We start from the raw sequence: 23675 nt of genomic DNA, 5'->3' as shown, positions 1-23675 counted from the left end.
TCGGTGGAGTTATAGGTGAAAACATGAATCGGCCTGTTATAGCGCCACCATGAGGCTGATTTGATTTTTCTTAAGTGGCATTTATTCCTCTGCCTATTGGGAATGTGCATGCACAATTTCACCAAAATCGCACACTGCGTTCAGGATTTCAGGCATTTTATTCAAAACTGACCAATCCTGCAAACTTTGAAAGCCAGTTTTAGCCAATCAGGATGGAATATGGAAAATCTGACACATCCATGTCGATCACATGACTGTAGAGATACTGTCTACTGATTTACGTGATTTTTGGACAAAATCTGTAGGAGTACTGGCAAAAGTTAGTTTTGCAAAAGTCGGCCTCCTGGTGGCGCTAGAACAGGCCCATGTGAAATATTTGGGGCAGAGGTTCTGAATTGGTGTCGAGGGAGTGTGTGTGCACAGTTTGGCAGCGACCGGGCCAACGGCGCCGGAGATTAGCTGGTAACGGACAAACGGACGGACGGACGGACGCACGCACGGACGGACGCACGCACGGGCGCACGCACGCACGGACGGACGGACGGAGGGGAAAACATACTCTCCCTCAGCCTTCGGCTGGTGGAGACAATAAAAGGACATGAATACAACAAGGTAGAATAAAAAGAAAACCATAAAACATTTTAATAAATAGATTTGTCACTTTGTTCTCAGAAGCAATTCAGTAAAGCAGTTATTTGAGCTTTTGTGGATATTCTTTTGATGGAAGGTCTGTCTGTGTTGAATTACTGATAAACTAGTTTGTTTCGCCGCCCCCCCCCCCCCCCAGTATTCAAATTGAATGCAATTTGAATACTGATGATTTGTTGGTTTGTATCTGTCTAGTAGCATTTCTGTCTTTTACAAATCAAACACATTCACTAGAGAAAATGACTGAAATACCCAGCTTTTTGCTTTGGGGTTTCAATTAAAATGAACTGAAGACTCATATTACAAAATGTGAGATGATTTATCTAAACATTTTTTTTCCAGACACAGTACATGTATTTCAGATACTTTACAAAAATATTTACATTGCATTTTTATTTTCATTTTGTTGTCACTTTCGAACCAGAAATAAAACAAGAAAACTGGAAATTAAGGATATTTTTTGTCTCCTTCTCAAGCATAGTTGGTCTGGAAACAGCTTTTGGCAGAATAAAAACTCGAACACATCAAATATAGGCCTACTTAAAGCCTTGTCTGGCTTAGATGGAATGTCCGTTCCGATGGCTTATTCTCTGTACAGAGTCCAGTATTTCTCACCACACCCGCCTGGAACTTGAGCACCCCAAGGAACTGTACTCGGCACAACTCCCCTCCTAACCCAACCGATATACAAATCATTTGGACACAAGTCTGAAATATAAGCATGTTTCCATTCAAACCCAGTGTCAAGTTCACTTCCCAAGTCACCTGGAATATTATTCAAACAAACCAAGATGTTGCAAATGAGGTGATTCTCCAAAGCCCAGAAGCAACAGAACAGCCCTCATAACCAGCACAAGCATCATGTCTGGAGTTAGGTCTTGTGGCTGAGGGGTCCCTTCACCAAGCCCTGCTCTTTGCGCATGACTGGCGCGTGAATGCTGCAGTCTCGCGCCTCACAGAACCCAGGCACTCCTGCATTCCCGGCCATGCCAGGTATGCCCATTGGTCCTGGGAACCCGCGGGGACCACGCGGCCCTGCCATGCCATCTTTGGGTTCTGCCGGGTGGCCTGGTAAACCTGAGGAGAAGATAACCATAGTTGAACATGAAATGTGAACCTGCAAAATAAACCCGTTTGAAAGCACCCCAAAGAGGAAAGCCTATTAAAGGGATATTTCACTTTCGAAAAAACCTTTGGTCATTTTAGCATCTAATCAGGCTTTTATGAACACCCTGGACAGATTTTAATTTGCTTGATTCCATATTTAGATATTTGATGTAAATGTATCAGGCCTTCCTCCTCCAGGGCTTCTCCCCATACACACCCATTGTAACTTCAAACTCAATTTATGATATAGATTCAGTAAAAACACCCATTATTTTATTTTTTCCTATTGACTCATCTACTCTCCTAATACATGAGCAGGCTGTGTTTTTTTTTCGATAACATTTTTCATTTATTTTTTATAATTATTTATTGTATTTACTTTTTTCATTTTCCCAAAGAATTATTAAAAAAACTGAAAAAAGTTATTGAAGAAACACGGCCTGCTCACGTATAACAGATTATGGGTGTTTTTGGAGCTGTGTGAAGCACAGGCTCCCTATACGTGGCCGTGTGGGTCTGTCTGTGTGTGTGTGTGTGTGTGTGTATGTAGCCTGAACTTCCTAAACTTCGGCACGCCACTAGTCCCACAGTTCTGCCACCACACACTCGCGCCATATGTCAAATCGACCGGCTTACTCGGGAATCGTGGGCTATTACTTTTCTAAGAGAAAGGTTCTATAGTTTAATTGATATTAATTTATTAGTGAATTAATTTTCCCCATTGACTTATAATGGGAATTGCAAAAACTCACATTCAATTATTTGTCTCTCGCAAACCATAGGGGCTAGAGTTTCAAGACTTGGAGAGGAGGTTCATAATGATTTCAAGGATTAAATAAAAAATAATTGTGTCATTTGGCCGCATGGTGGCGCCATAACACCCCACTTTACGTTTTGGCCTGTAACTCTTGAACCGTAGGTCGGAAAATTAAAATTATTTTTTCCCTGGATTCCTTGGGTCATGACGCATCTCCCCACGCCCATTTGCGCCATGATAGATTTTCCGCCATCTTGAATTTTCTCCAAAACACACTTTTTGCTCCTTTTCCTACATATTTTCTTCAAATGTCACAAAAATCGGTACACATGATCCACACACACACACACACACACACACACACACACACACACACACACACACACACACACACACACACACACACACACAGCTCCACTTCACACGGGTGTGATTTTTAATGAATCATCATGGTTAAAATGGAGTTTGAAGTTACATTGGGTGTGTATATGGGTAGCCCTGGGCCTGGAGGACCGGATAACATTTCCATCAAATATCTAAATATTGAATCAAGCAAATTAAAAACTGTTCAGGGTGTTCATAAAACCCTGATTAGATGATAAAATGACCAAAAGTTTTTTTGAAAGTGAAATATCCCTTTAAGTTTGTTCAATTTAACAGACCATTTGGTTTTAGAACTGCTCCCACTTCTTTGGCAGTGAACATTAGCTTAAAACTCATACAGTGCCATCCGGCCACAAGGGGTGCTAGAGTGCCAGAAATTTCTCCATTGACCTTCTTTATAGCTTTCGTCGACCCTCTCCCAACTGGCCTGTGTTTTCACTCCGGTCAATCCTATGGGTGTCCAGAGGAGGAAGCTAGCTGACACGTAGCCAAAATGCTAACCCATTTAGAAGCCCGATCTAAAGCTATTTCAGCCGCAAAAAACTTTCTCATTGGGTCTGGGGACACAATCCGGAGAAAATCCTGTCTATAAAGATGTGATTTATTATTGGAGTGGGCGGGCGATTCGGCCGTTAGCGCGAATACGGCCCGTGGATGGCCGAGTCTAAGTCCCGGCCAAGGATGGACGTCTAGACCGGGGCTTCGTTGAGGCCTCCGATAAAATAATTAATTTTATTAAATATCCCGGACATGTTCGGGATAGGCACCCTGGAATATGTCGCGCCGCCTACAATGAACATTTGGTGAACATTGGGGGGGGTCTAAACTTTATTTTAAACCATTTTCAATGGAATAAATCGTCGGAGCATCTAGCGTCTCTCGTTGGTGAGCGCTGGGCGAGCCGGGACCACCCACGTTGCTCCAAGCAGCTCGGGGTAAGTAAAATAGCAAATAAAAAATTGTTTTTGATCCCGAATATCCCGAACTAGTTCGGGATAGGCACTAAAAGGGTTAAGGACACCTGACTCAAGAAAACATTAAACCTATAGTTGCTTATTATTACCTACAGGCTATTGCTTGATAATAGAGAGTCACAGTCTGGGTTTGTACATACTTTTCCACAGTGTAAAAGTGAAAGAAAGAACAGCACCACACCTCTGATGCCTTGGTGTCCATCGTGTCCTGGCAGGCCTTTACCAGCATCCCCCCTGGCACCTTTAGCTCCTTTGGAACCTGTTGAGAAGAACGCAGTCAAGTGTCAAGTCTGACAAATAACACTAACAATGGTGTAATAACTAAAATTCTATATTTCATTGCTGGTGGGCAGAAACCTTGCATCTCCATCTTCCTTTCTATTTTTACATTTTTACAAATGAATGCCCTATATTTTATACGATTTGTCACTTTAACATGCTGTTTTCTAAACAGTGTGGTTCAAGGACCAAACGTTTGGGAAACCATTGCATTAAGATACTGCACCTATAGTTCACATGGACCTTATCAATGGTCTAAGAGTCACGATTGGGTACATATAATTTAAATGGGCAGAATTCCGAAAAGCCAGCCTATTATGTGAGGAGAACGTTGCCAGCCTGTCCTCTTCCTACCCAAGATGCAATGCGCTTTCTTTTTCTATTTCTATTCTCTCTCTGATCCAGAGGATTAAACTAATTAAAACATATATTTTCGGGGGGAAATTACTGTTTTTATGTAATTACTGTACCTTTTTCTTCCCTTTTTATTAATATCACGTAGATGTGTTTTTTTTGGTACTTTATATAGCTGTAATGAGGCTATGAAGGAAAAAAAATCCCATCCACTTCCACTATAAAAGAATCTGCAATAGTGATTCTGTCCCACTGGGATTAAACAAATTAAAACATATATTTTCGGGGAAACCCCCTGTTTTGCAATGTAACTACTGTACCTTTGTCTTCCCTTTTTATTAATATCACCTAGATGTTTTTCCTTTGGTACTTTATATAGCTGTAATGAGGCTATGAAAACATAAAAAAATCCCATTCACTGCCACTATAAAAACAATCTGCCCAGGGTCAAATGTCCCATCATAGTAACAGGGCAGAATGGGGCGGGATTTGCAAACTAGTGAATTGTGGACATACCTCTTTCACCCTGTGCTCCCAGCAGACCCTCCAGTCCTGTGTCCCCTTGGACACCCCTGGCTCCTTTGGCTCCAGCTTTACCTGCTTTGCCCTGACACAGGAACATGGGGACGGAAGAAATGTCCATTGATGTTGCCACTCTTATGGTTAAGTCAAGATTTGTTTATATCCAGAAAATGAATGCATACTAATAGTAATATCCAACATGTACTCTTGTACACTATTTCCTTGTACACTTGGACACTTGATTAAAAATACTTGTTCAGGAACTGGTATCAGAATCAATGTATCGTATTGGTATTGATAGGAACATTTTTGAATGCTACCCAGTCCTGACTAAGATGTGGGAGCAGATCTCACAGGAGCCTAGTATTGCATAATTGTAATGAAGTTCCCCATGTACTTATTGAATTATTCCCACATCACCACTGTATTAACAACGTCCTCCACTTATCACAGCCACACCTTGTCTGCAACCATCACCGTATAATTACACCTGCGCTTAATTGACTCATGTTTTTTTATGCTTCACGTCATCCACCCACAACTTCCTCCTTTCTGCTCAGTTCTCTCTCTCTCTAGTTCGCTCTCTAAGAACGCACGGGGGGGCAGTGAAGGAGCCATGACCACCGACCACTCCAGAGCAGAGAAACAATAGACCGTATTCACTTGGCGGGCATCTTCCCATTAAGTTAATGAAATGCCACCCCGGTTTTTCAATGCAAAATTCAAACATGGCCGTCCGGTGAATATAGTCTATGAGTGTCATCCTTCCCAGAGTTCCTCACCTCAACCTGCACTCTTGCTTGATAAACAATTAAAACATCAGTAGAGAGGTGTGGTCTCTTACTCATAAAAGATCTATCCACAAGTTTCCGCGGGAGTTTACTGGAGACTATCGGGACCAAACTTCCGGGTTTAACAGCAGACATACAAGCTCAAGTCGCGTCGCAGATGCAACCCGTTGTGAGCTTGTAAATCGGCGCCGGAAGCTCGGTACAGACGTCTGCGCAATGCACTATGGGGCGTTGGAAACTCGTGGATACAACCAATCTATTTCATTCAGATATAGGCTTGGGGAACGTACAGGTTTGCCTGCTGATCCAGACGGGCCTTTGGCTCCTGGCGGTCCTATGAGAGTTCGGTTGTTGATGGGGCAGCCCTGGGAGCACTTAGCCCTGATGGAGACGGCGTACTGTGAGATCTGAGCCGTCACAACCCCTCTGCAGAGCTGCAGCACCTGCTCATCAGTCAGACCTGGACCCTGAGTGGGAAGAAAGCATTCACTTCATCAGTTCATCTGTCAACATAATAATGTATACAACAAATATACACTTTTACTGTGCACCACTTATTCAATAAATACTTTGTTTTTCAGTAGGGATGCAAAAGACTAACACGTTTTGAGAATGTTACTCACAGCGGAACCTGGCATGCCTTTGGGTCCCGCACGGCCTTTGACACCCAAGTCACCACCAGGACCGGCTAATCCTCTAGTCCCTGGGATGCCGGGGGGTCCGATCCGGCCAGGGATGCCATCTTCACCGAGAGAACCCTTCTCTCCACGCTACCAGAGGAAAGGGACAACCAGAGATGGAGAGGGGAAAACAAAAGAGGAAGAAGCCATAGGAGAAGGAATGTGTGTTAAAGTGGAGACATCTATGAAGGTCCCTTACTAATTCCCACAGTGCACAAAAAATACATCATTTTAAAAATCGTTCTCAACTTATGTGAATAGCAGCGTCCATACCACAACGATAACGCCTACATAATTGATGTGAACGCTGATATATCGTTATAGTTATCTTTACGTTTTTTTTTTTATCTTCATCACTTCTTCCTCACTGCCACCTGTTCTCAGCTTCTTGATCTCAAAATAACTGAAAATGGTGAAAATTAAACATAAGAAACTAGTAATTACCTGTCCTTTGTCTCCACGGTCGCCTGGGGCTGCCTATGAGGAAGAAAACGCTGATTAACAACAGAAAGAGGAAGTGGAATAACATAGTTCTATAGTACAGTGGTTACTAAACCTTTCAGGTCGAGACTCGAGACCCAAAAGAGATTTGAGCTTTTGGCCGGAAAATTGCAAATCTACAAGCACGCAATGCCCACTTCAAGCCGTGTTGCAGGCTTGTAGATCGGCTATTTTCAGCACTTCTTAATTATATACATAATTGAGCGGTGCTCCTCGAAGGAGCTAAGCTCCAACATCTGGCTTTTTTCCAGGCTCTAAGTTTGGCCTACATCTTGCCACAAAGCGCTCAAAGTTTGTTGTATTCCCAAGGTGGCCAAGCTTAGCGGGATGCTTAATGAAATTAACTAAATAGTACGGCTCACTTCACACTAGGTGTGTTATTTTTATTCATGGCATTTCTTAGATTTGTTATATATTTTATTGTTTTATTTTAAAAGAAATCTTTTGAAATATATATATATTATTTTTTAATTAAAATAAAATCATGGGATTGTTACTCGTGAGTCGTGACCCATAAAGATTGGTCTGTGACCCACAAATGGGTCATGATAATAGATGGTCAATAAGATGTTATTACTGTACCTTCTCTCCTTTCACACCTTTGATGCCCCGTTTCCCTGCTGCACCCTAAGGGAAGGTAAATAAAGCCTTTAATGAGTGAGGAAGTTGTCACGAGGAATAAAACCACAAAGCAGTCACAAAGCAACCGGTGACATGCTGATCCTCATGACTTGTAAAAGGAAAACCCTAACAACAGCTGACCTCTAGCTTATCTCAGGTGCTCTTGTGATGTACAGTACAATGCTTCCACTTTTCACGTGTCAAATCTGAAAGTGTATACCTGCACTTTATCTAGTTAATCTTTTGACTTGCAGATAGATTTACAGACACAAAGATCGACTGATAGAAAACAACGATATTAATCCCTTGTGAAAGACAATGGAGAAGTTGTGTCATGAATAACAGGACACTACATACGACTTAAGCAAGGCACGAGGAAGACACAACACCAAACAAAATCTAAATAAACAACTGCTGATCATAGACGCCCAATTCACATGACAGCCAAATACGCAATTCACTACAGTGAAATAATAACGTCTGATGACTTTGTTATCTAGGTTTCTCTAACCAACTCAGCTCCTCTGCTTATATGATGTTTGTTTGCGTGACCATAGGTCACAGTTTAATGTTAATACAAAAGCAAATCAAATTCTACACATTGTGAACAAGAGTACCAGTTCTTTTTATTTTCTTACATTGTATAGATAAGCTAACTTCAAACATCCCATCCAGGATTCATCCAAGGCAGAGTTAATCTTTTATGCAAGGCACTGTAACACGGTTTTGCTGTTTTAATGAGGAGTTTCAATCAGAACTTACCGTCGGACCATCAGGTCCCGTCTCGCCTTTAGCTCCCTATAGAAAAAGAGATGTATTCCATTATTGTACCATTATTTAAACACATACCAGTAGTTTACCTGACTCTTTTCAGTAGGAAACAAGAGGGAAGGTGATGACTGAAAGGTTTTAGGGAGCTTAGATGAAGTGTGACTGAGTGGCTAGTGTGTATGATGTAAACATAAAGTACATATACACACAGGTTGGCCCTGCAGGCCCTTAGGTCCTGGTTTCCCTGGCACTCCAGCATCTCCTCGTGCTCCTTGAGGCCCCTGTGTGAGATAGGTAGATAGAACGGAGAGATAAATAACATGGACTGTCGTCGACAGCATACGATACAGCATAGGAATAAAATAATAAAAACAAGATACACAAAATGGAAAGAACCCTTTAACTCATTGCATGCCAGGCCCGATAGTCCCGAGATTATTTCAATGTCTTTCCCCGCCAGGCCCGATAATCCCGAGAAAAAAAACAAAAAAAAAAAACATTTTTTTCAAAAACCTTTTTTCAAAAAAAATGTTGGACCCCAAAAACTTTAGTAGGCATGATAGCAATTGCGAAATTGCATGTTTAACCCCCATAGCAACCCCATCTTTCAAACATGGCAGCCATCTTTGTTTACATTTTAGGAAAACATAATGGCTGCTATCTCATGAATGCCGGATTTCCATTCGGATTTTTTTGTTTGAAAGCTGTGCGCAATGTGCAGACACGTGGTGCATTATCTAGGCATGGGTGTGCACGGTCTGTGCACTATGAATTACATGGAAGTCTATGGAGACAGAGGCAGGGGAGAGTACGAAGGTATTGTTAAATGGCGGGGAATGTGTTTTAACACTCTGTAGCATAAATATGTATTGTCATTGTAGTATGTTTCAGTTGATAAATAAACCGATCTAAAACAAACAAAAACACAAATACACTACTGTGCAGCTGAAATAGCCATCGATGAACAGACAAGCTAAACGACAAGTAAAGACGAAGGTTATAGTGTATATAGGGGGGTCAGCCTCCCTCAGTTTAGGTTTGAGGTTAGGGTTTGGGTTGTCTTTGGGCTGAAGGAACAACCCATGAATGGCACCAATAACCATAATAATAACAAACACAATAATAATGTATCCAAAAAGGAATATTGATTCTATATGTTTTGTCATTGAACAGATAAGATAATATCTCAATTCTCCATCAAATTATATGAATTGTGTAGGAATTATTATCTTTTCTGTACCCTTAAAATAATCACCAAAACTCTAAGATACGTTCTTAGCCAATAGTGACTTATGCATTCTGAATCGAGGAACTATCACATTTCAATCACAAACATGTAAAGGTTATCCTTGCTCAGTTCATGATGTCTCTCTCAGTGACATTTCTTTTGAATGTCACAGACATTACTGTGTTCTAGGTACTTTCCCTGTTGGTTCTCCCTTTAATTCTTTGAAGGCCAACTGGATTTTTTCGCTTACATAACTCACCGCATGAAAAGACATGTCAGTTAGAAAAATTAGCAAGAAAATGTTCAATTAATGGGACTTTAAGTCCATGGGGGATCCCTCAGTATCCTAAATTTGATCTGAGTTCTGCATATAGTGTTGATGTTGCTGTGCACTTAGATTATCAAGGAAAGTCCTTTCGGCAGTGGTGGTACACCCACTTACATACTGTAGTCCAAGTAATAATCACCGGAGCGTAGCACTCACTTTCAGGGGTAATCACCACGTTGGCTTTTAGTGGACATTTTGGTCAAAAATATTTTTGTTTGCCACGGACATAAAAAATGAGTGGAAAATAATATTACCAGAAACACATAAAGAGAATGACTGAATGACCATAACCGGTCTGTAACTCTGAGTGTACACACTCTCAGAGTTAAGGGGATCCTTGCAAATAAAACATTTGAGAACTACAAACGTACTATTAGTGGACTCCCAATATGCCATGGTGTGGTAGTAAATCAGTGTCATACATATTCTGAAGAAAACCTGGAGACTGACATTCAGTAATTGGGTCTTATGATCAATATTATAATGGTGTGTAAAAAAGTAAAATCTTAAAATTTGCCACAGACAAGACCAAGGCTTTGCCATGGACACATGTGTCCGTGTACGGACATATTGATAACCCCTGCTCACTTTACTTAGAAAAGTAGGCAGGGGCAACATCTCAATTATACCAGGGATTTCTTTTGTCATTTCAGGGTCCAACGAGGCCTGAGGAGTTCTCTGACAGAATCTGTGAATCTTCAGTCATGTGACAGAACCTCTAATACACATACCCGTAAACCGCCCCCCCCCCCCCCCCCAACTCACCACCGCACCCACTCTCCCTGGAGGTCCTTTCACTCCAGGATCGCCTTTGCTGCCCTGCAAGAAACCAGGTACAATTTCAGTATCATCACATCACAATCACTCCCCCTATTTTGTATAGTATCTGGTAACATTAGCTCATACATTGCGGCAGGTGGACAAAAGTACCTCATATAGAGCAATAGGACAAAGGCATTATTGGTAGTGGATCCTGAACGTCTTTCATAATGAAGGTGTTGTTAATGTATTGTACAATGTGCTACAGCTACTGCAGATCAACTGAGACCGTCAAATAAGAAGCCATACACCACAAGTCTGTTGTGGTATTTTTCTTTCATTCATTTCATGACGTTCAGTATACAGTAAATCTTTTTGTGTGAATATTCTCTCCAAAAACACAACGTCTATAATGTTATACCTATGAATCCTTGAACGGCAACAACACAGTTCAGTGTTTGGAAAACCCTATCCCTACTAGAGAAGCTAAACCAAAGTCTGAGTGATGCAGTAGTGATCTATTGATGAAAAACAGGGTAATGAGCTGTCCATCGGGTGTTTGTTGGTGTTGGTGCAAGGTAATGTCATTCTCTAGACTGAGAATACAACATAGTAGTAACATCATCTGGCACCAACACCAGCCAACAGCAGATGTTTAGTTCAGTACCCTGCTTCACACCAAGTAGATTTTTGGCTTTACACAGATTTGGGTCTGAGGATTATTATAGGCCTATACAGCTGTAGGCTTAAATAAGTCTATTGCATCATTGTCTATTATGTCTGTATAAGTATGCACATGCGTAAGTACTGTGGTCTTGACACTGAAGAAGTTAGAAGACCAAATTTGTCTATCTTTACCTTGGTTCCAAATACTCCAGGCTCCCCCATGACACCAGGAACTCCAATAGGACCCTAGTAAAACAATTGATCAGGGATGAACAGAGATACAACATGTTGGGTAATAGTCTGGATGTATCTACAGAGCGCATATATTTCTTATTTTAACATCTATTTCACTGGTACTCAATGTGTGTTCCAGGGATGCCCAGGGTTCCCTTATGGGTTTGTATCTCTGAGAGTGTACACTGTACAGGGCCATTTGGTTCCATCTGTACACTGCAGGATTTTAACCTATTTAGGCCTAAAATTAGTGGATGCTTTAACTATTAAAAAATAGCAGATATACAAGCTCACAGTGTGGCGCTGCGAGCTTGTAGATCTGCTATTTTTGAAAAAGTCGTGAAAATGTGTGCAAATCTTTGAATATATGTATTTTCAAAGCGAACGTTTGTAACTCAAATTTTGCTTCTGGGTGGTCCCTGGAACTAAATATTTTGAGATGGGGGTCCGTGGCCAAATAAATATCATTTTGGGGGTCCTTCACATGAAAAGGTTTGAGCACCACTGACATAGTAGTCTCTCAAGAACAGACTAACTGAGCTCCAGTTAAGTGAAAAGGACCTTTTCTTTGACGATGGCTGGCCAGATTGCTGACATAGAAACATAGGTTTTTCAAAAAACCTTAGAAGGATTCAAAAGACACTTATAGAATCAGGTCACGATTTTTCAAAAAATAGCAGATCAACAAGCTCGCAGCGCGGCACTCAGTGCTGCGCTGTGAGCTTGTATATCTGCTATTTTTCAATTGTTAAAGCATAAAATAATGAAACACAAAATGTGTACCCGTTCTAAATGGGTTAATAAACTCTGAGGATTGTACTGTGTCAATTGGGGCCCTTAAAATGAAAAAAAAAAAGGTGAGAATTACTGGTCTATACTCACATCTTCCCCAGGATCCCCGTCACTACCTGGCAGGCCACCAAGGCCTGGGTCTCCCTTGGGAGACAGAAAGAGAGGGCGGAGGGGGAAAATAAGGACAGAGAGATAAAGGAAGGGCGTTAATGTTTCAACAAATTAACAAATGAGTGCTTTTCATTATCGGATAAATTGTTCAACTTAAAATAGACACTTTGAACTAGATAAAGACTTTGACCAACTTATCTATGAAAAGGCAGCAAAGTAGTCTATGGTTGTACTATAGCAATGATGATTGGGTAAAACAAGATTAAAGAATGCTGAACTTGGGGTGTACTATCAATGCTTTGTTTTGACACCAGCCAACAATAGTTTCATTTTCGAATGTTCACCCAAATGGAATGCCCCATACACATAAACACAACACACAAGTCATCGATGAAAGACATTCATTGTTTCTGTGTCTGTTTCACTCGTATGAAGCATACTTTCACTTTTACTTTTTACAGTTACTGTACTTCACTATGAGTTATCCTTCAATCAAGCTTTTGTACATCAACTGGGGAGGCATTGGAAGTAAAGTGTCACTGCGAGAAGATCTGCAGGAACACAAAAGGCAAAAATACATCAAGCCAGGACCAAGTGTGGAGAAGAGGGGTCACAGGTGCAGCGCGCAGCTTTAGCGGCTGGTGAGACGAAGGAGAGCTCCAGGCAGGAGGAACAACCCCACAGTACTGGAGATCACTATGCTATAAAAAATCACACTCGTGTGAACTGAGCGGTGGAGGCTGCGTGTGTGTGTGTGTGTGTGTGTGTGTGTGTGTGTGTGTGTGTGTGTGTGTGTGTGTGTGTGTGTGTGTGTGTGTGTGAGTGTGTGTGTGTGCGCGCGCGTGTGTGTGCGCGTGCGTGCGTGCGTGTATGTGTGTGAATGTGAGTGTGCCTGCCCCTGCCCTGAACAACAGAGCCCCTCCCTTAACATGTGTGGTCAGAAAAGGTATTGCAGGCTACATACAGACAGACAGACACGCACACATACATACCCACACACACGGCCACGTATAGGAGACGGTGTGACCACCGCTCAAAAATAGAGCAGGAGGGAGGAGTTTAGCCTTGTCCAGGAGGAGGAGATGGGCATTGATTTGGCCACCACTGCCGACCCTGCCATCGGGAGGTTGTAGTGGTTCACGGTCAAAACACCTGATCAACTCTTCCTGGCCAAGTCTACATTCACCAAACGCGAATGAAGGAGAAGCATCTTTAGATGTAATTATTATCATTGTACTAGAAACCCTATTTTACTCAAAAAGGAATGTATTCAACTTGAATTTAACCTAGAGAAATCCTGTTGACATAGTTGTCTACCAATAACTGGAATATACAACTCTTGTACTGGGGAGATGTGCTGGGGAAGAAGGAACATAGTAGTGACAATCTAAAAGCAATAACTGTAGGCTTTAGGTAAAGTCTGAAGGGAAACAAAGATTCCCTGCCAATCATATATAACACTTGGTGAATGGTGAGTGAGTGTACCTTTCCCCCAGAGGGTCCTCTGCCTCCTGGTTGTCCAGGATAGCCCTGTGATTGATTGAATACTTTATTAGCAGTTTGCAAAAAAAGCACAGGAAAGTACAGTACAATACAAGGTCTAATAAGAGGATTTTAAACCCAAGAAAGCCTATGGCTTATTTCCATTGGGGTCCTTTGTTGTACTACATTCATCGAAGAGTGGAAGAAAGGGACAGCCAACAATACATTCAGATTTTTAGCACTTCAACTCTCTTGGCAGAATTAGAGTTGTAAGAATGTTATACTGTAGGCTAGAGGAGTGCTTTGATTTCAATTGAATTGCACTCAAGACAGAGCTAAAATAACCTGATGGTCTATATTGATAGTACTAATACTAATAAAATCTGTTGCATACTGTATGTCTGTGTATGTCCGTATTTAGTTATGTTTTGGTATATACTTCTAAAAGTACTCACAAACAGCAGTACATGTATGTACAAGTTTCATGCACACCAAGTACATAGTTTTGTAGTGAATAAAACTCTTGTCAGCGGCCAGACTGGGCAAAACGTGACTTACGTGTGCACACGTGAACGCCTTAACTCCTACAAGGGCCTACATGTAGTTTCACGAAAATAGGGCACTGTCACTGGCATGCACATCTTACAGTAGAACAGAGAACGTTAGGTCCAGAGTAAAACCGTCACACTTCTGGCATATACAGCACAGAGTACATTAATAAAGTAGTTCTGGAGAATATATGAAAGTTAGATGACGGCGGCATAGATGAGTCAAATCTTACAGTGTAGCCTCGGTCCCCTACATCCCCTGTGAAGCCAGGTGCTCCGATCTGACCCTGTGAGGGACAGAACATGACAGAAGAAAATACTAATGAATGCTTGGTGTTTTCCTCTTTTGGTTTCAGCAGGTTGTCAGTCTTCTTGAAAGTGGAATAAGTGTGAACATGTACTGTATCTGACCAACATCTGCCATTGTGGTTTTCAATATCAAAAGTATCCCTTTGAAGTATACATTTGTGATCATAACATTTCCACACTTTAGAAAACGGCTTTAATGTTGAGCATTATTTATGGAGAACAACAATGTTGCCTAAGTGTGAATTAGTCTTCAGAACAGAGTTGTGGAAGTAGCTAAAATTCGGGTGGAAGGATCACATTTGATCACGCTAAGCTCATTAAATTTCAGATTCTATATCGACTGGACCTACTCCCATTCAGCCTTTAGCAGGACATGTTACTGAACCTTGTTTGGTCATGGCGCTGTACCTGTTACACCTAAATCCTTTGGGTTGACATGAATTTTCTTTCATATCAAAGTCTGTTATTTATTCGACATTTGAGCCACAGACCACCATTGAAATTTAGCCTCTCAGACCCAAAACGTAGGATATTTTGTTATTGTTGGTTAAGATTGTGTCCACAATTCCATAGTATTCATGTGATACCATAGGAGAGTTAACAGGCAAACATTGATCAAAATGTTTGCCAACATTCTCTAATTGGGTAGAATTTGTGTAAATTAAATACATTTACAACAATAATTTAACTTTTGAGGGCGTAAAATGGACCCATAAGGGTCATTTGGTTTAATTTTACGCTCACAATAGTTAAAGATCTATAAGGGTCCATTTGGTTGCCAACTCTCCATCATTTAGCTTGGGACCACTGAACCCCTTCAAGGACCACTGGTTGAAAACCACTGACTTAGGACATTGCTAAAACTAGGTCATGTAGATACCATAAAGGTTAAGGTCGATAAACATCTGACATACCTTGATTCCATCAGGTCCCTGAGGGCCTCGTTTCCCTACGACACCTTGTGATCCCTGTAGATAGCGTTTAACATTAAAAGAAATGTAAATGTTAGAAGAACTATGAATGCAGATCCATTACCAATTCATTCAGAGATATATAATTAAAACACAAGCTAAACTTTGTGTTTGTGTCAGGAGAGACCAGAACAATATAGGTCTTCACCCACTTGAAATGATCCCCTGACTAAATTTGAATTTGAATAACTAAACACTCAAACTGGCGTTCCATGTCATAGCAAACATTTTCAAAGATAAACTAGAAGAAGTGCTCTTCCGAGCACAGGTCTCCACCAGGCCACACGTTCTGGTGGTGCTACTGTATAATAGGCAAATGTAAAAAGGGTGGCATGTGTTCTTCAACAAACGTAGACCTTTCATGGCACCACCATGAGGCTGATTTGAACATTTTGCAGGGTAATTTCTTCCTTGGCCTTTTACAATTGCACGCTGTGTTTGATTTTAGGCATTTTGTTCGAAACGGATCAATCCTGCAAAGTTTGGAGGCCAATCTTAGCCAATCAGGATGGAATATTTAATATGGGACAGATCCGTCTTGATCATATGACCGTAGAGATACTGTGTACTGATTTGTGTTAATTGTGGGTAAAATCTGAAGGAGTAATATCCAAAAATGTGTCTTACATAAATCTGCCTCCTGGTGGCGCTATAAAAGGCTGATGCGAAAAAGGCAAGGAAAGGGTTTTTCCTTGGCCTATAGGGAGTGCGCTTACAAAGTTTGAAACTGATCGGTGGAGTTATAGGTAAAACCACAAATTGGCCTGTTATAGCGCCACCATGAGCTGATTTCAAAAATTTGAAGTGGCATTTCTTCCTCGGCCTAGTGGGAACGTGTGTGCGCGATTTCATGTTAATTGCACTCTGCGTTTGTCCAAAACGGACCAATCTTACAAACTTTGAAAGCCAATCTCAGCCAATCAGGATGGAATATGGACAATCAGACAGATCCATGTCGATCACATGACTGTAGAGATACTGTCTACCGATTTGCGCGATTTTTGGACAAAATCTGTAGGAGTACTGGCCAAAAGGTCTTTTTGCACAAATTGGCCTCCTGGTGGTGCTAGAACAGGGCCATTTGAAAAATGTGGGGCAGAGGTTCTGAATTGGCATCCAAGGAGTATGTGTGCTCATTTTGGCAGCGACCGGGCCAATGGTGCCGGAGATTAGCTGGTAACAAACTTGGAGGACGGACGGACGCACGGTCGGTGGAGGCAAAAAGCAGATCCACAAGCTTGTAGATGGGCTATCTTCGCTTTTCATCGTGCAACAAAATATAGTAGGGCTTAAGTGGTAGTAAATAAAAAATCAAACCTCGGTTCGAAGTGAAGCGGTGGACAGATAAAACCTCTATTCTGAATGTATTTTTCATCTGTTTTGATAATCTGCAATAGATACTGCATGTACAAGACAGATAAACCCTGAAGGCCAAATTATCATGTGAAGCTTGACCAATCCTCAAAGTATCCATTCATTTAACCGGGAGGGACACCACACATTTTGCTTTTTGAAAAAGCCTATTCATTCTGGACTGATATTTTACACGTACGGGACAGGAAAAACCTGTTCATTCTGGCCTGGAGTGACCATATATGGACATAAGGTAACATACTTTGTGTTTTTGAAAAACCCTGTTCATTCTGGACTGACATCACCATATATGGTAATTAAACGGACATTCTGTTTTTGAAAAAGCCTGTTCATTCTGGACTGAAATGACCATATATGGGCGTGATACACACAAAGCCATTCATTGGAAGCGGTTTTCACCGCTTCAAAAATATCAAGAGTGAGATGTGAAGAACTTAAAGACATGCTTATGATATCAGGACTTAAACGGCAGTATAATTTTGCAATCAAACGTCTCATAATTACCTTGATGCCTTTGCCTCCCTTACTACCCAAGGTCCCAACTTCACCACGAGGGCCCTAAAATAAAAGAAATACACAGCGTTAGGAAGACTACACAGCTTAAACCTGTAGGGGCCATTTCAAAATATCACCCTGAAAATCACCCTGAAAGTATAATTTTACCTTTGACCTTTACCAACTAGAACCTGCAACCTATAGTCCCCATCAGATGTAGCAGTGGTTGGGATTGGGTTTTACGGTCATAGTAACCTACAAAGTTAGTTTGGTCATCCTAGGCCATTGTTACATAATGAGATATTCTTAGTACAATATATCAGACACATAGAGGTATGGATGTTAGACTGATGCTATCTCTTAACTATCCTATTTAAAAATGGTGATTTCTGAGGCACTTACTGTAAGTCACTCTGGATAAAGAGCATCTGCTAAATGCCTAAATTGTATTGTAATGTATTTTAAGAAGCTATTTAAAGGGTAACAATGCTTTTACATTGAGCATCTATCTGCAGGGAGACTAATGATTTCTAAATGTCAGAAAAACAACATGTATATGCCCCAAATGTGCAACCCATTTGCTACTATAATTGGCAAAAATAATTTCTAAAATGGAATTACCACAGAAAAGAATAATCATAATTTGACAGTGTTGTGTTACACTACTGCACGGATCTTGGTTTAATTTTCTTGTCTTGTGTCAATCGCATAAAATGTCAAAAGAAAACAAAAATGGCATAGCGACCACAAAATGTACGTGTCTGGATTGCGCAGATGATATTTTGTTAACATTTGTTACGTTTTTCAGCAAATTCACCAGTCTAACATCAAAGAGGACACAGTTTGACTACCTGTAGAACTGTGGAAGATAATAAGAGTGACTTCCCCTGCATGCTATGATACTATCTATCATAAGGTCATATGTACTAGTTTTATCTAGCACTACTTACATGACTCAACCTTACAGACCTTGTGAGTACACAGTAAAATCCTTAGAGAGTGTACAAATGTACTTTAACATAGGAAACCAGCACTCACTTAGATCCAAGTAGGATTCTTCTTGTTTATTTAAGGGCTCTCCCCCAGCAGATCAAACCCAACTTTTGGCCCGCAGGCCTTCATTCACGCTGAGGAAGGACTGTGCACCCGATACACAAGTATTGTGAACAACTCGCTGATGAGTGCTCCTCTTTCTCTTTTTCAAGTGTACAAATGTAACCAAATGGACCTACAGTACAAAGGTTCATTTGGTTACATTTGTACAGTCTCAGAGTTCTAAATAGGTCAATTAACACAGAGGATTTTCCTGCATATTGTGCCTGAGGATTTTAGAGCGTAGACAAAAGGGCTCAAGCTGATCTGGGTACCACTGACTCATTGGCTGAGATGAATTCACTAGGAGATCATTATCTGTACTTACTACATCTCCATATGCACCAACTCCTCCGCGGGGTCCCTCCATACCGATGTCACCCTGTTAGGAATGCAGGATATGATTGTGCTATTGAACTGGTGTGAGAGCCACTATGGTATTAGAACTAGGCTTTACAGTATACATGTTCCATATTGTTACACACCAAACTCACACACCTTAGGAACCTTGTATTTGTGCTGTTGTCTGTTGTTTGTGTGGTTTAGTGGTGTGTTGAAATGATGGTATTTACCTTCACACCTAGATCTCCTGCAGCACCTGGGTCTCCAGGTATTCCAGGGACCCCCTTGTTGGCAACAGAAAGAGAAAGGTTGAAGTTAAAATGTCAAAAAAAACGTGGGTTGATGGATGGATGGATGGGTGGATATGGATGGGTGGGTGTTTGACTTTGTTTCACTGGAGATTTTATTTTGTCACCATTAAAGAAACAATGTGAGAGAGACAGGCTGAGACAGAGAATGGGAGAGAGGAAGGAAAATAAATAAAATAATACATAATTCTGCATACCGTATGGCTCATACTGCCACCTATTGGTGTGTTGTAACTTGTATCTAACCAATAACAACTGAACAGTACAGTAACAGGATAACTGTTGGTCACAACTGATATTGAGTCGAGAGAACTGTTAAATATAAACATGGCTTACGAGAATATGATATATAATATGAACAGTATGGATTTGAGGTTTCACTTGGTGTGGCAATGAGGAATGAGCAATAGAGGCCAGTGGAAGCAGCTTATGTCGCAGATCTTGAGGGCACTCGAATGATGACGATGACGCCCTCTCTGTCTTTTATATTTTATAATATTTCATATTAACAATACATTTTCTGACATTATGTTTGATTGATTGTTTGAATACTTTATTAGACATAAATGTAAACAGATGTAGATGTGTTGGATAGGGGGAATGTGCTGTATTTTGTTTAATGTTCCAAACCTGAAAGGTATATACTATACAGCAAAGCTAATACTTTTTAAATTCTCTAAACAAACATGGTATAATAACAGCAAGGATCCCAAGCAGTCAGCTTGTGACAGCAGTTGTCAATGATGTATCCATGACGTAGACTCCACATTTGGATTTGGGCAAGGCTTCTGATCCCATCCAAGGCCATATTCGAACAGTGGCCATTTTGTTCTTACGTCATACTTTGGATTGGAACACCAACAGGATCGGAGGTCAGATAACATCATAAGTAGCGGTCTGGGTCATTTTTGAAAAATATTCCTTTGCAAGTTCATATAATATTGGTCGTCGCTAGTGCTCAGTATAAGATGGTACCATTTCTGTCTGTGTGGGCTGTGGATAGTTTGGACATGGAGGATGGACATACATACATACCTACATACAAACACTGTTCAAGATGGCTCTCCTCCTTGGGGCCACGGTGTAAAAATATTGATGTCAAAAGCAGCCAAATGTTCGAGCTATCCACAGACCACAGTCCACCTTTGAGACACAGAGCGTGTAAACAGAATGGTACCGTCCTATAGTGAGCATTAGTGGGGACTCATATATTAAGGTTAAAGGTTCAAAGACCTTGGTGGCCTTGCCAAACTTCCTCAGTGGCCTGAGAATGTAGAGGAGTTGTTGTGCCTTTTTCACCACCCATTCAGTGTGTACTGTACGGTATATGTCCCAGGTGAATTTCTCAGTTTCCCATCTATTGTGCTGAGTAGAGGTTTTAGACCCCAACCTCACCACTTCTCGTCGTTCTGGCAGAAAGTCCAGTATGCAGCTGCACATTTGCTCACTTTGGGTGCGAGTGGTACAGAGTACATCTAAATGGAGACGATGTTTATGATTATTATGAAACAATAATCTAATGATGGGCTGGCTCCCTTGGGGCCAGCTGGCAGCTGTGATGTCAGTTATCTATGACGTATCTATGATGTATGACCCACAATGTGGTCAAGGTTTTTCTAGCCTGATCCGAGCCACTTTGGCTTCCATTATAAAATGTAAAGTTACGTTAAACATTTCAAAAATACATAAAATATAATGAGAAAAAGAATGTCTTTGACCTACTGGCCGTGTGCATAAAGACACAAACAAACACAGACAGACACACAGGCCATCTTATAGACTGCTAATTATACAGAGCCTTTAAGAGCAGTCAATATGAAGAATCAGTTTCAAACACTCTTAAAAACACAAGTGTCATTTCCCTTTTTAAGGGAACACATTTAAAAGTATCTCCAGATGTGACATCCTTAGACACATGGAAAATCACATGCTTTTGTAAACTGTGCAGAAGACCGTATACTCCAGTATACTCCTCACCATGCCTCCAGAGAAACCAGAGCCGCCATCTTCACCATCAGCCCCATTGTCTCCCTACAAAAGCAAAAGGACAAAGTGAAGAAAAGCTTTGTTGAATACTGTGCGTCACATCAACCACCCTTTATATAAATGAGTCTCACCATAATGGTGAGTGTTATAACACAGAATATTGGTGCTGATTGATAGATAGCATCCACAGCAGCCGCTCACCCATGGATTAAATATCTCCATAATCCAGCACAGGAAAAAAAAAACTATTTTCTTTTTGCAGTGCATAGCAAAATTACTATTAATTAAGAAAGCAGAGCTTTTTTCTGAAGATTTTATGAAATAGGCCTATAGTATATTAAATATACTAGTTAGCTATAAGGACGGAAGGGATCAAAAAAAGATATTTGTTCTCACCATAATAACTACTGGACATTATAGCTAGTTAAGCTTGTTGTTATTGTTTGTTGAGTTAAAATCCATCCATATCAGACCTTGGCCAGAAGTATGGATGGTATGATTTTCTTACCACTGGTCCGGTGTCTCCTCCTCTTCCTCTGACCCCTTTGAATCCCCTGTAACCCTGTAACCAATAATACAATAAACATTACAAATAATGTCATGACAATGTACTCATTATTAAATTAGGCCTACAATAATCTCCTCCTACACAATTAAAGAATGATTTTTGTGAGTGAGTGAGTGTGTGTGTGTGTGTGTGTGTGTGTGTGTGTGTGTGTGTGTGTGTGTGTGTGTGTGTGTGTGTGTGTGTGTGTGTGTGTGTGTGTGTGTGTGTGTGCACACGCGCGCGCACGTGTGTGTGTGTGTGTGTGTGTGTGTGTGTGTGTACAGTGCTACGATTATATAAGATAACACAAAAAGCCTTGAGGGCTTAATTCATTGTGGTCCTGTCTATTCAATGCATGTGTGTACTGTAGAGGCAGTAAACATAGTATTGCAAGAACACAAACTCCAATGTGCCTTTGTCATGGCTTTTAGCCATTCCATATGGATCAAACATTGCTTTGTATAATAATGTGTTTGATACTTACCTCCCTTCCTTGAATCCCTGGGAGGCCTGTTTTACCCTGCAGCCCTCTACTGCCCTAAAAGGATATGAAAGACCATCATGTGTGAGAGAGACGCGCCATTCATTGCAGCAGGGTATGAAAAATAAACTTATTGTTTTTCAAAGTTGTGTAGTATGGATTGATTTGAAGTCTAACTGAAAATAGTCCCTGGAGAAAAGATTTGTATTTATTACAGTTGAAATTCAAATGTCCATCATTTATTAACTGCACAATGATGTTTAGACAAGGCAGGGCGAGGCAAAGCAAGGCAAAGAAAGGCATAGCAAGTGTATTTGTATAGCACATTTAGACATTTCAAACATTTTATTCAATTATTCATTTATTAAGTTTGGTAACCTGAGAATCCTTCTAGACTGGAAAAAACAACATTCACCAGGTCTAAACCAGACCTGTGGTTTCAAGGTCCGATGTTATATATAAACTTTGAGAAAGTCAAATATCTTCTGCAATGCTCTCCAGGAGAATTTAGGTCTTCCTGGGGTCCCGTTGTAGTAATGTACCTTAATAACCTGAGACAACTTCCTGATGCCTTATAGGGCTTTATCTCTCAACGTTGGTATTTCCCTTTGTTATTATAGGTATTAAATGTGTACTGTAAGAAATGAGGTTGTACTGTAACAGTCTGATAATGATGTTGCCTGCCTGTCAAATCGTTAGCTATTGATAGCATTCTTATGTGTGCAGCCTGTGAACCAATCGCTGGCTTCAGTGTCGATAGTTTGTGGAGCATATAGCTGTTCTCTGCTGCGTGGAGTTACACAGGGCAGTACACAAACTCTACACTAGATGGCTTGGCCAATTCCATTCTTGCCTTCAAATGCTGCACGTTCATAGTGCCATTAAGACGGTGACTACCTTGGGTCCAGCAAAGCCTGCAAAGCCGGGCTCACCGGGCTCACAGTTGCAGTCTGTGGGCCCCTCCTGTCCCAGAGTGGCATCAGCACCCGACTCCTCCTCAGAGGAGTCTGTATCAGGACCTGCTGGAGGGTACTCATATGGAACCTGAAATACATGACAATACACCATGAGATACAGCAGGTGACAGGTGGCAAGCATGCCTTGTACTGCTATACACATTCAGCTGATTTCCATTTAGTACTAACTCCAAACCATCAACAATAGATGCCTATAATTTTCAAATTTATATCCCCTAACGTAACTGCAACTGTAATTCCAGTCCCTAACCCTAAA

General features: G+C 41.0%; 1 protein-coding gene across 2 annotated transcripts in view; it reads right to left on the bottom strand.

Moving 5' to 3' along the window:
• Nucleotides 1–924: 924 nt before the first annotated feature.
• The window catches only part of LOC308295281 (uncharacterized protein), a 32638-nt gene continuing 9887 nt past the window's right edge, over nucleotides 925–23675 (bottom strand). For both annotated transcript variants that reach the window (XM_080738309.1, XM_080738308.1), the window contains exons 6-27: nucleotides 23340–23486; nucleotides 22446–22499; nucleotides 21923–21976; nucleotides 21406–21459; nucleotides 19351–19404; nucleotides 19107–19160; nucleotides 17696–17749; nucleotides 15761–15814; nucleotides 14771–14824; nucleotides 13993–14037; nucleotides 12487–12540; nucleotides 11563–11616; nucleotides 10711–10764; nucleotides 8599–8670; nucleotides 8381–8416; nucleotides 7580–7624; nucleotides 6941–6973; nucleotides 6440–6586; nucleotides 6107–6283; nucleotides 5020–5110; nucleotides 4052–4129; nucleotides 925–1725 (exon numbers count right to left, since the gene is read on the bottom strand). In XM_080738309.1, the coding sequence (XP_080594435.1) occupies nucleotides 1520–1725; nucleotides 4052–4129; nucleotides 5020–5110; nucleotides 6107–6283; nucleotides 6440–6586; nucleotides 6941–6973; nucleotides 7580–7624; nucleotides 8381–8416; nucleotides 8599–8670; nucleotides 10711–10764; nucleotides 11563–11616; nucleotides 12487–12540; nucleotides 13993–14037; nucleotides 14771–14824; nucleotides 15761–15814; nucleotides 17696–17749; nucleotides 19107–19160; nucleotides 19351–19404; nucleotides 21406–21459; nucleotides 21923–21976; nucleotides 22446–22499; nucleotides 23340–23486 (1671 nt within the window). In that variant the 3' untranslated portion in view covers nucleotides 925–1519. The remainder of the gene's footprint in view (nucleotides 1726–4051; nucleotides 4130–5019; nucleotides 5111–6106; nucleotides 6284–6439; nucleotides 6587–6940; nucleotides 6974–7579; nucleotides 7625–8380; nucleotides 8417–8598; nucleotides 8671–10710; nucleotides 10765–11562; nucleotides 11617–12486; nucleotides 12541–13992; nucleotides 14038–14770; nucleotides 14825–15760; nucleotides 15815–17695; nucleotides 17750–19106; nucleotides 19161–19350; nucleotides 19405–21405; nucleotides 21460–21922; nucleotides 21977–22445; nucleotides 22500–23339; nucleotides 23487–23675) is intronic.

The sequence above is a fragment of the Nannobrachium achirus genome (genome assembly GCF_963921795.1).
Source record: "Nannobrachium achirus genome assembly, chromosome: 2".
NCBI classification, from domain to species: domain Eukaryota; kingdom Metazoa; phylum Chordata; class Actinopteri; order Myctophiformes; family Myctophidae; genus Nannobrachium; species Nannobrachium achirus.
This window is presented reverse-complemented; position numbering and strand designations above follow the sequence as displayed.